The 17,153-nt window shown below is 41.5% G+C and overlaps 1 protein-coding gene across 13 annotated transcripts in view; it reads left to right on the top strand.

Annotated features, from left to right (window-relative positions):
- MYO18A (myosin XVIIIA) overlaps positions 1-17,153 on the top strand; it is a 386,801-nt gene that overhangs the window by 48,573 nt on the left and 321,075 nt on the right. For 11 of the 13 annotated variants that reach the window (XM_073667936.1, XM_073667934.1, XM_073667935.1 and 8 more), the window contains exon 2: positions 359-1,484. The exons of the other annotated variants lie outside the window; for them this stretch is intronic. In XM_073667936.1, coding sequence (XP_073524037.1) covers positions 462-1,484 — 1,023 coding nt within the window. In that variant the 5' untranslated portion in view covers positions 359-461. The remainder of the gene's footprint in view (positions 1-358; positions 1,485-17,153) is intronic. 13 annotated transcript variants of the gene reach the window in all.

The following is a 17,153-nucleotide window of genomic DNA, read 5'->3' as shown; positions in this document are numbered from 1 at the left end:
AGGATCACCCTCTTAAATAAGAAGTCCCCAATAGAATATAAGAAAACAATTTTTCTAGAATTTCTTTACATTTTCCACATATGTATACTTTGACAATATTGTATTATAGTGTTTGCATGATACAGAAATGTCATCGGCTTTGCTAATATGCGGATAGTACATTCACTATTGTTTTATTTGCAGCTTCTTGGAGCTCGCTGACTTGTGGAATAGATACCGATGGATTCAGAAATGCAAAGTGTCAAATTCTCTGAATATACAATAGAAATGCTGTACTTCTGTTCCAGCCTTTTCTTTAGTGTTCGGTGTGTGTCTTCCATGAAGTCATTCTCATTGTGTCGTCTCTTCTTCTTTTCAGTGAAATATTTATCTATGAGGTTTTGAGAAACACTGGAGACCAGAATACTTTGAACCCCAGTACGGAGCACGTTGTGCAAACTGCATCCTAAATACATCCCAACATGTTCAATCTAATGAAAAAGGATAAGGACCGAGATGGAGTCAAAAAGGACAAAAAGAAAGATAAGAAGGAGAGGATGTCTGCTGCAGAGCTAAAAAGTCTGGAGGAGATGAGCATGAGGAGGGGCTTTTTTAATCTCAATCGTTCGTCAAAAAGAGACTCCAAGACCAAACTGGAAATATCTAATCCTATACCGATTAAGGTAGCTAGCAGCTCTGAACTTAACCTCACGGACATCGACTCAGACAATGTCAGCAACAGAGGAAGCGCTCTCTACGACTCCGGCCATCTCAGTACTGCCAGCTCCAGTGATGACTTGAAGATTGAGGAGAACAACTTCAAAGGTAGTGTTCTTCAGCGAGCTGCTAAGTTTGGCTCTCTGGCCAAGCAGAATTCTACTGGAATGGCGCAGATGGTCAAACGATTCTCTTTCTCCCAGAAAAGCAAAGACGAGAGTCTGTCTGAAACCTCTACCCCATCTGAAAACTCCGCCGCTCCTTCTCCACAGGTTGAAATTAGAGCTTTCGATGCCCAGATTAATAAATACTCTGTGCCTTCAGTGCAGGTTGTCCCGCCAAGCGATACTCCACCTATTGTCAACGTTCCAGAAGTGGTTGGGAAAACCTTTCCGGCTGATCTACGGTTACCTTCTGTGCTTCCACCACAGGCACCTGTGCCAAGAGAATTGGTGCTACAAAGGAGAAACACTGGAGATTTTGGCTTCTCGTTACGTAGGACAACCATGTTGGATAGGGCACCTGATGGGCAGGTATACAGGAGGGTTGTCCACTTTGCAGAACCTGGTGCTGGCACTAAAGATCTCGCTTTGGGGTTGGTACCCGGTGACCGACTTGTTGAAATAAACGGTCGTAATGTGGAGAATAAATCTCGTGATGAAATTGTAGAGATGATCCGCCAATCTGGAGATACAGTAAGGCTAAAAGTTCAGCCCATCCCTGAACTGAGTGAATTAAGTAGAAGTTGGCTGAGGAGTAGTAAAGGACTTCGTAAAGAGGCTTATGATGTAAGTATTCTACTATTAGTATTCATGTTCACCAACCCAAAAAGTTTATTCCATGAAATTGACCATTTTGTTTTACTTTGTGGTTTTGTATAAATATGTTTATTGGCATTGGTCATATTTTTGTAGTAATGTCTTATATTTTTTTGGCTGAGCAGGTGAAATACTATTTATTTGATTTAAGGTCAAGTAGGTATACTTATTAGACCTTTATCTGTTGGCTGGTTAACAGTAGGATTGTGGCGTCCAACTTCGTAGTCTCTATTTTTCCAAACTCCCCTTTGTACTTTACTATTTTCCCACATTCTAGCTCCGACTCCTTCATATATAATGATTACTAATGAGCAATTTACTGTGATGTCATAAATAGGAGCCCTAGAACAATAGTTTGTTTATGATTAAAATGTTTTAAATTCCTTTAGAAGTAAAACGCATCATGCTAGTTATTTAAAGGGAAACTGTCAGTAGGTTTTTGCTGCTTAATCTGAGAGCAGCATGAAGTAGGGGCACAGAGCCTGATTGCAGGGGTATGTCTGTTGCTCAGCAGTTTGATGTAGTTTCAATACAATCAGTGTTTTATCAGCTGGAGATTATCACTGCAGGACTAGGTGTCTCATGCCAGGCAGTCCAGTTTATTTGAGTAACCACGGCCCCACCACTGATTGGCAGCTTGCTGCCAATCTATACAGGAAGCTGCCAATCAGGGGTATGGGCGGGGTTATACACAGATCAGTATTCTGTCCACTGCAACATCTACAGCAGAGAAAACAGGGATTGTATCAAAACTGCACCAAGCAGTCCAGCAAGTGACACATCTCTAGAATCAATGTCTCTGCCCCTACATCATACTACTCTCAGATTACAGAGCAAAAACCTGCTGACAGCTTCTCGTTACTCAATTAGACAATATCAATGTCTAACTTTTAATATATTTCTAGAATAGACACCTTTTTCAGAATTAAGAATGCAGCCTAACATAACGTTGACCTTTTTTAATTTATTTGGTTTCTTTTCATATTGAAAAATTGTCAACAAATTTCTGGCTACTGTTGATACTGGTTTTATTTTCCTTGCCTATAGCTTTATAAATGTTTTTATTCCATGTACAATGTGTAATATGGGTATGCACTTGTCCGACGGACCACCTGCCTTGGTGAAATGCATAGTAAAAAGCGTGCTGGTTTACAGATAGAAATCTACATTTTTATTCAGAGGAAATAATCCGAGTGTGGAATGCATAGTCTTTCCAATTCGGGCTTTTCTCAAACCATTGGGGGCCGTGCTACATTCCTGGCTGTAGATGTTTGTCTGGTGGTGGAAGGCGATTGTACTATTCCTTTTTATCTTATTTAATTCATGGCTGATGTATCACGTTCTACTCTTTTTTTATTATCATCTATTCTCTTCTAATTGCCTTTGCCTTGAAGATGATGGTCCACGTATACATATTTTATTTATTCTGGGGCCATTGGTTTAAATCCAGCCAAAGCAACATCTGGATGGAGTTTGCATGTTGTCCCTGCGTTTGTGTGGGTTTCCTCTGGGCACTTTTTGTTGTTTTTTTTTTTTTTGCTGTACTCAGAAAGCAAATTGGAAGGTAACTTGACTTCTTGTTATGCTGGCCTGAATGATTGGGAATTCGGGAAACTAGATTGCAGATGCCATTGTGGTCAAGAACCCTTTTGGCCGGACGCTGAATGTGTTTGCACAGTGATTCGGTATGTGGTAGTTCTTTATTAATAACAGAAAGCCGACTTTTGTGTCATTTTACCTGAAATGGTATTCCAGACCCCAAAATCTCATGTTAGACAATGGAGGTATAACAAACGTCACAATATTATATCGTATACTTCTCAACGGGTATTTAGATGATGACTGGATGGAAAATGCATTGCTTATGCGTTTAATGGTGCCTAAGGGGAAACTACTGTTTTGTTTGGTCGGAATACCGCTTTAATGCACATAAAAAATCTTTAGTACTTTATACTTAATGGATAATTTTGTCTTTGACGTTACGTGGGTGTGAAAACATGGGATTGTACAGATTAGCTGGTCTCCTGAGCTGTAGTCCAGGCAGTGTTAATCTGCTGCTTATAAAACACTGTTTGCATTGAGACTCTAACACACAGCCTAATAAGTGACACATCCCTTGAATCAGGGTTCTGTACCTTTTTTATTATGCTACGGTCATATTTAATAGCAAAAATTACTGACTGATTCCCTTTAAATAGTTCCCTTCAGCACATTTTTACATATAGAAGTGGTATGGCCATATAGATGGGCTCTTGTCCCCCAATAAAATATATCCCTTTTTTGTATAGATCCGATTTGGCAGTGATGAGAAATCTAGCGTAAAAGCCATATGCGGATCAGATTGGCAGTGCACTGGGGGAGTGTCTGTGCACTAGAATGGCTGCTTCCACGTGCACTGACACGCCCCTAGTGCACTTCCAATCTGATTTGCATATGGCTCCTACATTACATTTCTCATAACTGGCAATTTGAATCTCTCCAAAAAAAGGGATAATGTGTATAGGGGGACAAGTATGCCACTTCTTGAAGATGTAAAAATGTGCGGACAGGTTCTCTTTAAATGTTTGCGCAGCTTACTGAAATTCACTTGTTCCTATGCAGTGGACACATGAGGTATGATGATATGTGCACGTGATGCTTCTGCTCTCCACGCTCCTGACGAGTCCCATGTTCTGTCCAGAGCTAGAACAATGGAGTGTAATTTACAATGCACAGAGCAGCTACTGCATGTCACTGCTGTCATCACCGAGTCCTGCCTGACACCGGCCAGGAGGCCTTAATGGGAGAATTCAAGACGAGCAATGATTATCTGCATATGTGCTTGTAGCGAAGGTAACAAGAAAAACATGGAGGAAACTCATAAAGCCTTGGGCTTCATTCAGATTTGCAGTATCTGTGCCTTTTCATGGATAGATATTGTAGTCATTATAGTCTATGGGAATGTTGACGTATACGTTGTTTGTTTTTTTTTTATTATTTTTATGTGATTTGTGGGCCAAGCGGAGTGGAATTGTGAAATAAAGTATGCCTATGAATCATCTGAGTGTTGCCTCTTTCTCACTGAGCAGCAGATGGGGATAGGAGAAGCTTTAAAAAACCTTTTATAACATCTACCCACAGATTGTAAGAACTGATACCCAAACCAAGACTGGATCTAGCACACTTTGGAATAAAAGCAACCAAAAAAGGTTTGTTTTTCACATCTGAGAAGAAAGTCTGCCGTCACTTATGATTCGAGAGGCTGCAGTCACTAACAGTGTGCAATGTGCACCCTGTCACGATTCCCCATCATAGTGAGTGGTCACATGGCCGGGAATCATAACAGTGTGCAAAATGCACATTGTCACCATTTCCCCGTGATGGTGAGTGGTCACGTGACTGCGTGTATACGATTTGCATATTTGTGGTCAAGGGCCAACTAGACTTCTGTACTATTCTGTTCTCTTCAGCTGTGAAAACAGTCGACATGTCACATGCAAATGGATGATCACCCATCTGCATGGGGAATACAAGGGAATTGTGACAGTGCACATCACATACAGTCACTATTCAGCAGTCACAAATGTTTCTTCTTGACTGGACAACCCCTTTAAGAAGTTGAAAATGGTGATGATAGCCATTGACTTTGTCGAGACTAGTTACCATTCATTGATAAAAATACATACAAGTAATATTTTCTCAGTGATTCCTGCTACTTATTTTGTTTAAAAAAAAAAAAAATACACAAAAACGGAAAATGGTCAAAGAACCCACCAGTGTTATAAAATCTTGAAAATGTGCACAGGAAATTACAAAAAAACCTACTAAAGACACTTCAGTTAACTCCACTGTCATTTTCTAAAGAGTCTTCCTCTTGAAAAACTACACAGATTTGCCTGTCACAAAAAGACTTTGTGTGCACATACCCTAAAGCGACCTCTTAAGTTCCTCCTTGCTAAAGTTCATTCCTCTCCATTTGAGCATTTACCTGGTGTACAATTTCTTTCTTAGTAATCCACGCTTGATTTCTACTACGGCACGGGCAGAATGATCGTATTCTCCGCATGCACTGACGCACTGGAGATTGTGTAATTGGCTTTTGTATGTAAACATAAGTCAATCCGAGAAAGCGGAGCTGAAAGGGGCGGGAGAGACTAGCAGCCTGAACCAATGAGGAGACAGGGGGCGTGTCTCAGACTACCCTAGATTCCTATGTGCACTGTAGCTAAACTGTAGTCACAGACAACAACTCTGATTTAATGGATCAAAAAAAAAAAAAAAAAAAAAGGCAAGCGGCAAGATATGAAGTAAAATAATCACCCCTGTAGGTACGGACTTGCAATAAATTCTTGAGCTCCAGACTGGGCAGTCACTTTAAGGTCATTGCTACCATAATATTGTGGACAAAGCCTTCTATTAATCTTGGCCATTTATCATGTTCATGTCATCTTATGTGTCAGTGATCTTGGGGCATCCAGGAGCGGACGCGTGCCGTACCTCTGCACCTCCCGTAGGTAGGCCTCTGCACCTCTATCACGAGGACCAGGCCTCACAGCTTGAATGAACATTGAGGCATCCCTTTGTAGATCTAGTATAGAATGTATGTCAGTGGAGAAGCCATTTATACGTTTTAGGTTTTAAAATGAAGCTCCGAAATAAAGCGGCATTTTAGAACAGATTTGTGCGTGCCGGCAGCATAATGTGCATGACTGCAATCATTATTTTGACGCTTGCACTGTCTTCTTCAGTGACTGGTTTAATGATAATCCTGTAAGGTAATCCTATATGGCTGGAGGCAAATTGGCACCTTTCATGGATTCTTGTTTGCTAAGAAGTGTCATTTGTAATTTAAGATAGATTAAAGTGAGTCCGCTGACTGTTTCCCCAAATATTTGGAATGACGATGGGTCAGTGGTCTCTAGTCATTTTTAATACTGCATGATGCAGCCATGGATTTATACCGACAGATAATGGATTAGGAAAATGTTTTTCTTACCAACAAAAAGCAGCACAACATGTGAGATCCCACAGCCCTAATTAGTGGAAAGGTGACGAGTTATAATATTAGGGAGAGCCAGTGGAGAGTGACGCTGTTTAGAGCCAATGCAAAAGACCAGATCTAGTGATAATTGTGCATCACATTGTATATATTTGTATCATGGGCGCCTGTGGGTGGTGGATGGCTTCTGTCATAGTATACATCGGGAGTGTCACGGTACTGTTGTAGGATTTCTGAGGGCTAGGGGCTCCTTCCTTATTCCTCACGCTCGGGGCACCCTAGTCTATCCCTGTTCCTCAGAATACCTCGTAAGGTGGAAATGCCGGGGTCACGTGCCTTGCTATGCTCCTGTCTTACCTTTATCTGTTTCCTCCCCCACCCAGGAAGGTGTGAGGCTGAAGTGTAAATGAATACACTAACCAGACACACAAGGGAAGACTGACAGGGATAAATGACAATTGCAATCATACATAATACACTTAACAGAGTGGAACAATGGGGAGGGTAATGTAGGTGAAACAAAATAGGAGAGGATGAGGATGAACATGCAGAAATCTTCAGAACAACTCTCCAACCGTCAACTCCAAACAAAGAACAACTCCTCCAACTCCATACCAGGCAGAATGAACTATCATTAGCAACTCCCAAATACCAGTGGCAAGCACATATACCAGAGGGGATTGTCCAACACAGAACAGCTGAGGTAATTCAGGATGGAGAGCTCCAGGACATCAACTGAACTGATTAACCCTAGCAATGCCAGAGCAAAGAGAATCTTCACTGTTTAGTATGATGGTGAAGCTGTTCTAACCAGTGTAGAAGTTCAGGTAACCAGAGGCCGCAATCTTCTGGCCCCTGTCTGTCGCAGTATTCCCATGACAGGGACCTTTTCTCAGGCATACAGGTGCATCTCACAAAATAAGAATATCATCAAAAAGTTAATTTATTTCAGTTCTTCAGTACAAAAAGTGAAACTCATATATTACAGTTATATGAAAATGTTTGGGCACCCCTATTAATCTTAAGCTTAATGTTTTATAAAAATTGGTGTTTTTGCAACAGCTATTTCAGTTTGATATATGTAATAACTGTTGGACACAGTAATGTTTCTGCCTTGAAATGAGGTTTATTGTACTAACAGAAAATGTGCAATCTGCATTCAAACAAATGGCAGAAACATTACGGTGTCCAACAGTTATTACATATATGAAACTGAAATAGCTGTTGCAAAAACACCAATTTTTATAAAACATTAAGCTTAAGATTAATAGGGGTGCCCAAACTTTTTCATATAACTGTATATAGTCATTACAAACAGAGTGATCTACTTCAAGTGTTTATTTCTGTTAATGTTGATGATTATGGCTTACAGCCAATGAAAACACAAAAGTCATTATCTCAGTAAATTAGAATACTTTATAACAGCTTTAAAATGTTTTTAAAATCTGAAATGTTGGCCTACTGAAATGTATGTTCAGTAAATGCCCTCAATATTTGGTCGGGCTCCTTCTGCATCAATTACTGCATCAATGCGGCGTGGCATGGAGGCGATCAGCCTGTGGCACTGCTGAGGGGTTATGGAAGCCCAGGTTGCTTTGATACCAGACCCAACAATGCAGACGAGCTGAAGGCTGCTGTCTCTCATCTTCCTCTTGACACTACCCCATAGATTCTCTATGGGATTAAGGTCAGGCGAGTTTGCTGGCCAATCAAGCACAGTGATACTGTTGTTTGTAAACCAGGTATTGGTACTTTTGGCAGTGTGGACAGGGGCCAAGTCCTGCTGGAGAATGAAATTTCCATCTCCAAAAAGCTTGTCAGCAGAGGGAAGCATGACGTGCTCTAAAATTTCCTGGTAGACGGCTGCGCTGACTTTGTTCTTGATAAAACACAGTGGACCTACACCAGCAGATGACATGGCTCCCCAAACCATCACTGATTGTGGAAACTTCACCCTAGACCTCAAGCAGCTTGGATTGTGGCCTCTCCACTCTTCCTCTAGACTCTGGGACCTTGATTTCCAAATGAAAATTGGAGCTCTGGGACCTTGTGGAGTGTGTCAATGCCTGCCTTTTGGACATCTGTCAAGTCAGCAGTCTTCCCCATGATTGTGGAGCCTACTGAAACAGACTAAGGGACCTTTTTAAAAGCTTAGGAAGCCTATGAAGGTGTTTTTTGTTAATTATTTTAATTTACTGAGATAATGACTTTTGTGTTTTCATTGGCTGTAAGCCATAATCATCAACATTAACAGAAATAAACACTTGAAATAGATCACTCTGTTTGTAATGACTCTATATAATGAGTTTCACTTTTTGGATTGAAGAACTGAAATAAATTAACTTTTTGATATTCGAATTCTAATGATATTCTGAGATGCACCTGTATATCAAAAGGAGCAAATAAACATGATATGAACACCGCCTTAGGCTAGGGTCACATGACCGTATTTTCTCTCATCCTAGTGAATTGGGCCAATTATGCTAGTCATACTCTAATAAGAGTTTAATCAGTGTGTGCTCTGATTTTCTCGGATGAGGAGAAGATGGAAATTTTTCTTTTCCACGACTTGCATAGCCCAGTGCTATCCGAATATCAGATGCAAATTGTACATGCTGTGATTTTATTTTTTCCTCGGACAGACTGTCTGTGGAAAAAATCTGAAATATGCACGGCCCCATAGACTAACATTGGTTCGAGTGCGATTCAAAAATGCGGTAGTCTGGAGCCCTTAAAAGTATATTCAGCCCAGCTAAAAGGCCATGCACCATTATTTGGTGATGTTACCATGATGAGATTTGGATTTCAATGCCTGGATCCTTTTGTTTTTGGGGGAGATAAGTCACTGCCGGAGAACTTTTTCTTCTCTCTCCTTATTGAAAACATGATCGCTCAGGTGAGCCGAAAACCCACATGTATGGTGAAGTCTAAAGAGATGGCTGTTGGCCGCTATCTCGTGTGTATGGCCAGCTTCACTCTATATACCCTTCTTTCATCCAGGATGATGGAAAGTAAAGCCTCCTATTTTAATCTCTGTTCTTCTCATTTAATTCACCAGTGAAAATAAAATAATTGTTGGCATGCTCTAATAAGGTGCTGACTAAAGATGTGAGAATTTCACCCAAATGGTGGCTATAATGGGCATTTTAGAGCTGAACTGTAATGCCAAAGTAGGATGAAGTTTCTGAAAATTGGTATCACGCTAAAATATGTAGTGCTACATGGTTCTCCAAAGAAATTAGTTATTGTAAATGTATCATAAGCATCTACACATTGACTTCATATACTTATTGGTATGTGTGTGATCCATAGGTGCGGGTGCAGGGTGTCCCAAATAGAGCTCCTAAGCAGTGCCCACATCTGAGCCGCAATATAGCACTGGGCATGAATCAAAAATTTCCTTATCCACTCCTAACTCAACTCTAATTGAGGCAGAAGTGCCAACCAATAGGGTCTCCTCAAACATGGAATCCTTTTTCCTGGGATTCCCCTACTATAATAAGGTGGGAAATCGCTGGCCTAATGGATGAGAATATTATTCGGATCCTAGAGATGATTGCCTCTTTGCTTGCAAATCGAAGTGTCTTTAAGGAGCTTTAAACCATAAATCACATTGCGTTTTACTAAATATTATCACAAAAACTCCTTAAACACCAGAGAGTGATCCTACTATAACACAAGGGGCTGCAGAAGATTCAATTTTCCCAGTTACTTTGTAAATCCATTAGTTAAATACAGGCCGCTGTCCGGTGATGACTTGTAGACATGATGTAAAACTCCAGGTGATGTCCTCTGCTGGGTCATCCCACCGCCCAGTATGTTACGTCATATCCTAATATATTATTAAAAGTGGGTGAAGGAGGGGCTTCATGTTACAACAGCGCTCTCATATATTATTTTTTTTTTTGGGGGGGGGTGGTGGGATATCTCTCGAATGTAGTCATAAATACTAATTTTTGGAGAGCTCTGCTCCTGGTGAACGGCCTGGGACTGTGGTTTTGTGTTGCTCCCGCTGTGATCTGCACGTGTCTCTGGCCTGTGATAGATTACTGGTGTATAGTGTTACCTAGGTGCACGCTCCATACATACAGCCGAGTATTAACACACAAGGATTCTAGCCGTGCCTGGAAACAGGAAATTCCACATTAAAAGCTGTGTGCCCATTACAAGAAAAGAGGCAATTTTGAGGATTATGAATTCTGGTAAATGACAAGAACCCAAAACTTTTCTCGCCCTTCAGCCAGTTAATTATAGCATAGTATCTCTCCATACTGGTGATTTACAAATGAAAGAAAACCTTCAAGGAGGAAATCTATTGTTTCCACCAAGTTTTATCTTCAAAAGCTGAGCGCATAAAGCTTTCTATACCCTATAGTCGTAGCTCTGCCTTCTTTTACCTTGGCAAATATTCAGCTTATTCAATATTCTGACCAAGGCCGAGTAATGCCTTATACACAATACACATGATTGCAAAGCTCCTGACTCCCCCCACCACCCTCCATACACATGATCACTAAGCTACTGACTCCCCTCCCTGTACACATGTGCACAAAGCTCCTAACAACCCCCCCACATACACATGATCAGTAAGCTTCCCCCCCCTCCCCCATACACATGAGCATTAAGCTCCTGACTCCCCCCCCCCCCCCCCCCCTGTACACATGTGCACAAAGCTCCTAACATCCCCCCCATATACATGATCACTAAGCTCCTGACCCCCCCCTGTACACATGTGCACAAAGCTCCTAACATCCCCCCATATACATGATCACTAAGCTCCTGACCCCCCCTGTACACATGTGCACAAAGCTCCTAACATCCCCCCATATACATGATCACTAAGCTCCTGACTCTCCCCCTCCACCTCCCATACACATGATCCCTAAGCTCCTGACCTCCCCCATACACATGATCGCTAAGCTCCTGACCCCCCCCCCCTGTACACATGTGCACAAAGCTCCTAACATCCCCCCATATACATGATCACTAAGCTCCTGACTCTCCCCCTCCACCTCCCATACACACGATCGCTAAGCTCCTGACCTCCCCCATACACTTGAGCATTAAGCTCCGGACTCCCTCCGCCTTGCTCCATATCCACCCCTCTCTCCATACACATGATCACTAAGCTCCTCCCCCATACACATGAGCATTAAGCTCCTGACTCACCCCCCCCACCTCACCCATACACATGATCCCTAAGCTCCTGACCCCCCCCCCATAGACATGTGTGCAAAGCTCCTGACCCCCTTCCACCCCATACACATGAGCACCAACCTCCTGACTCCCCCCATACACATGTGTCTTCAATAAAGTGAGAGGAGATGGCTAGTGCCAGACTTATCTTCCCTGAAAATAAAATTATCGAGTATTTTAAATTTTCAATTCCAACTTCCCTATACTTCTCTCCCCCAACATCATTTGTGAGGGAAGACTCCTAAAACCCCAATACATATTAGCTGGCCATCCAGTCCTGACAAAATTTTCAGATTTGGCGAACTTTCATCTATTGTTCATAGGGACCTTTTAGAATGGTGGTATCTTCAGTTATTTCTAGTGAGTACATACACTGGGAAATGTCCCTAGAAGTGTGACACATGAGCCTATTAATAATAATAATAATAATAATAATAATAATAATAATAATAATATAATTATAATAATGCCATTTATTCCATGGCACTTTTACATGTGAGCCCAAAGCACCATAGTACAGTTGTCCTTCTTGAAGGACATGGTCATGCTTTCTGAGCGTCTGCAGCTTCACAGCTGCCATAACCCCATTTGTACTTTTCATCCTCCTTGATGATTGCAGCTCTGAATTATGAATTATATTGGATCAGATGGGATATGCAATGTCATTTTGTTTGTTGCATAAAACTGGGTTTTGAGAAGAAGGCTGGGTAAATAGAGGAAATAATTAGAGATGCTGCCAGCGCTGAGCAGCGTCCGGTCATGCTGCGCTGTTTTTTTTATTGGACTGGGCTTGGGAGTTGTTGTTGTCTTGAGGTCCATCCTGTATGACCGCTCTCAGCACGCAGAGGCTCCTCCGCACATAGGACGGCTGCTGCTTGCAGTAATCAGGAAGCTCTTGGCCTCTGCAGGCAAAGCAGATCTTAGTTGAGAGTCCTATATAATGGAGTTCTGTTTAACGCGTTTCAGCTTTGCCTGCTTAAAGGGGTGGAACTAAAATGTAACTAAAGCAGTGCATGTAATAAAGCAAGAATAACTGAATTCATGGTCAGTCCAGCTCCACCGCTGGTCCTTGTTTACATCCAAACGCTGACATCCGCTATGTAGACGACACGACTGCCTAGGCGAGTGATTTTCGGCAAGTATCACATGGGGAGACATTATCAAAGGGGATTCGTCATTTCATGGCATTTATAATACGTAAGCTGAACATAATGTTTGGCAACCAACTACTGTATACCTGGTTGCTATCCCCCCCCCCCCCAATGACCTATTACATTTTGGGGTGGGGGGGGGGGGGACCAGGCATGTTGGATTTTAATATGCCCAACCATTCCCTCTTTTGCAGTATCTGGCAGCAGTTTATTCCCCTTTCTCTACTGATCTCACACTTAGCTGAGCTTGCATTTTTTTTTGGGTGGGTTGAAGGGGTTAGATATTGGCAAAGCAAGGATTTAGCTGAAAGCTCTCGAAGGGCAAATTGAGATGTCTGTGATGTACGGACCAACCGCAGGTCTCCCGACCTGAAATTAGCAGTCTCTTGGGCATATATGAGGTGGTTGAGTTTGAGATAGGAGACCCGCGGCCAATCTGTGCATTGTGGACGTCTGAATTTGGCCAAAGGAGTATGACCTCCTAAACAAGTGCTAAGTGTTTTCTTTTGTGACTATTTTTAGTGCCCAGTGGAATTTTCTTTACTCTTTTATTACATCCTCAGAACAGTGCTATAGATATCCCTAGAAATATCAAAACCTAAAAAGTAGAAATCTCAATGATGTAACCTAATAATCAACCAGAGCTGTATCTGTGGTGGGTTCTGAAAATTTTTAAAGGGCAAACTCCACCTGGATTCATCTTCTGTCATAACATATCATCCAGAAGCTTGGAACTCCACCAATCTCTAAAATGCAGAGGAAATATCACTCTGGAAACCCCTTTGTTCCCTTTGTTGTAATAAGTGGGTTGCTAGCATGGTGCAACAAGTGTTACTTTAGGCATGATATGGAGACTCCCGGAGTCCTGGCATGTCAGAAGATGAATATGGTAGGATTCCGCCTGGAGGATGTTTGTGTTGATCTTACAAGGAAGTTTGTAACTCTTCTGTGGTTGCGAATTATGGGTAGGACAAGGCGGTGTTTGTTGTTGTGTGGTCAGTGGTGTCTTGTATTGGCTTCATTATGGTATGTATGAGAGAATATGTCATTGTCACTTTCCAGCAGGGGCAGGTTTATCATATACACCACATACGGGCTAAAATAATAATCTTTGTGCACATAAATGCAATAAATGGATTTTCTTGGATTTTAAGAACATCGGGCAATATAATAGCCTAAAGATAACAAGAACTTTCAATTTAAATCCTCCACTAATTTAGTGCTGGCGCGTTGGTAGCTCTGCTGATGCTGCTGTGCATCAATTGCGAAACTCCAAAAATACAAAGGTGGAGTTTTTTTTTGTTTTGTTTGGTTTGTTTTTTCTTCACAATTCCTCCCCCGCTTGATTCTTTAACCTTTTTTTTTTTAAAGTACATTTATATAGTAATGTGAATGATGTAATTAAAAACTACAAGTCCTCCTGCAAAAAAAAAAAAAAAAAAAAGCCGCATATGATTAGGTTTACACAAAATGTAAAAAAAAAAAAAAAGTTATGGCTCTTAAAGGAAGAGGATGAAATGAAAACTGGCCTGGTCTTCATGGTGATAAAGGTGATTTATGGTTGTTTTGTTACCCCATTGCCTGCGGTTTAGGCAATTTTTTTTTTAAAAAAAAATTCCGTAAACCTCCAAAAAATTTCCAAAATTAACTCCTTATGTGCACACAGTGTCTGTTTCAGACAGATTCTGCCAATATCGCTCATTGGAATGAACATTATGCACAGTGATTTAAAGGGGTTCTCACTCTGACTAGACTTGTGAATTCTCACAGCGTGCACACTGCCCTCTGAGAGGATCATCCAGTGTCGGTGCTGAGAACGGCGGTCATGTGACTGCAAGTATGGCATATACAGTGCTGGCCAAAAGTATTGGCACCCCTGCAATTCTGTCAGATAATACTCAGTTTCTTCCTGAAAATGATTGCAATCACAAATTCTTTGGTATTATTCTCTTCATTTAATTTGTCTTCAATGAAAAAAACACAAAAAGAATTGTCCTAAAGCCAAATTGGATATAATTCCACACCAAACCTAAAAAAGGGGGTGGACAAAAGTATTGGCACCGTTTGAAAAATCGTGTGATGCTTCTCTAATTCGTGTAATTAACAGCACCTGTAACTTACCTGTGGCACCTGACAGGTGTTGGCAATAACTAAATCACACTTGCAGCCAGTTACCATGGATTAAAGTAGACTCAACCTCTGTCCTGTGTCCTTGTGTGTACCACATTGAGCATGGAGAAAAGAAAGAAGACCAAAGAACTGTCTGAGGACTTGAGAAACCAAATTGTGAGGAAGCATGAGCAATCTCAAGGCTACAAGTCCATCTCCAAAGACCTGAATGTTCCTGTGTCTTCCGTGTGCAGTGTCATCAGGAAGTTTAAAGCCCATGGCACTGTGGCTAACCTCCCTAGATGTGGACGGAAAAGAAAAATTGACGAGAGATTTCAATGCAAGATTGTGTGGATGGTGGATAAAGAACCTCAACTAACATCCAAACAAGTTCTAGCTGCCCTGCACTTCGAGGGTACAACAGTGTCAACCCGTACTATCCGTCGGCGTCTGAATGAAAAGGGACTGTATGGTAGGATACCCAGGAAGACCCCACTTCTTACCCCGAGACATAAAAAAGCCAGGCTGGAGTTTGCCAAAACTTACCTGAGAAAGCCTAAAACGTTTTGGAAGAATGTTCTCTGGTCAGATGAGACAAAAGTAGAGCTTTTTGGGAAAAAGCATCAACATAGAGTGTACAGGAAAAAAAAAGAGGCATTCAAAGAAAAGAACACGGTCCCTACAGTCAAACATGGCGGAGGTTCCCTGATGTTTTGGGGTTGCTTTGCTGCCTCTGGCACTGGACTGCTTGACCGTGTGCATGGCATTATGAAGTCTGAAGACTACCAACAAATTTTGCAGCATAATGTAGGGCCCAGTGTGAAAAGCTGGGTCTCCCTCAGAGGTCATGGGTCTTCCAGCAGGACAATGACCCAAAACACACTTCCAAAAGCACTATAAAATGGTTTGAGAGAAAGCACTGGAGACTTCTAAGGTGGCCAGCAATGACTCCAGATCTAAATCCCATAGAACACATGTGGAGAGATCTCAAAATGGCAGTTTGGAGAAGGCACCCTTCAAATATCAGGGACCTGGAGCAGTTTGCCAAAGAAGAATGGTCTATAATTCCAGCAGAGCATTGTAAGAAACTCATTGATGGTTACCAGAAGCGGTTGTTCGCAGTTATTTTGGCTAAAGGTTGTGCAACCAAGTATTAGGCTGAGGGTGCCAATACTTTTGTCTGGCCCATTTTTGGAGTTTTGTGTAAATGATCAATGATTTGATTTTTGCTTCATTCTCTTTTGTGTTTTTTTCCTTGCAAGCAAATTAAATGAAGAGAATAATACCAAAGAATTTGTGATTGCAATCATTTTCAGGAAGAAACTGAGTATTATCTGACAGAATTGCAGGGGTGCCAATACTTTTGGCCAGCACTGTACATACTCCAGACCACATTCCGACTAAATGGGTGCGGCTTCACTCAATGCAATTGTATTGAACAAGGCTGGAAACAGTCTAGTCGGAATGTGGCCGGGAGTATGCATATCTTGTGGTCACATGACCGCCATTCTCAGCGCCGACACTGGACGATCCTCAGAGCGCAAGATGTGAAGATTCACAAATCTGCAATCACATAGCGTGACTGCGGACTTGTAGTTTTAAGGCTACAAATCACACGTTCAGTATATGGTCAGTATTTTACATCAGTATTTGTTCCACTCCTGGTTTTGGCTTACAGTCAGAGGAAAAGTATAATAGAAACATGTCACCACTTCTGTCTTTTCCACCTACTCCTGATTTTAGCTTACAGATACTGATGTAAAGTACTGAACGTGTGAACATGACCTAAGACTGGACAACACCTTTAACCCCTTAACGACCTTGGGTTTTTCTGTTTTTGCATTTTCATTTTTTCTCCCCTTCTTCCCAGAGCCAGAACTTTTTTATTTTTCGTTAAATATAGCCATGTGAGGGCTTATTTTTTGCAGGACAAGTTGGAGTTTTGAACAACATCGCTGGTTTTACCATATCGTGTGCTGGAAAACGGGAAAAAAAATTCCAAATGTGGTGAAATTGCAAAAAAAAAAAATGCAACTCCACAGTTTTTTTTTTTTACCGCGTTCACTGAATGCTAAAACTGACCTGCCATTATTATTCCCCAGGTCATTACGAGTTCGCAGACACCAAACATGTATAGGTTCTTTTTTATTTAAGTGGTGAAAAAAAAAAATTCAAAGTTTGCATAAATAAATGGCGCCATATTCT

The sequence above is a fragment of the Phyllobates terribilis genome, unplaced genomic scaffold (assembly GCF_046119375.1).
Source record: "Phyllobates terribilis strain yellow unplaced genomic scaffold, ASM4611937v1 Scaffold_2__4_contigs__length_985480577, whole genome shotgun sequence".
Taxonomy (NCBI): Eukaryota; Metazoa; Chordata; class Amphibia; order Anura; family Dendrobatidae; genus Phyllobates; species Phyllobates terribilis.
Note: the sequence above shows the minus strand (reverse complement) of the source record. Positions and strands in the feature narration are given on the sequence as shown.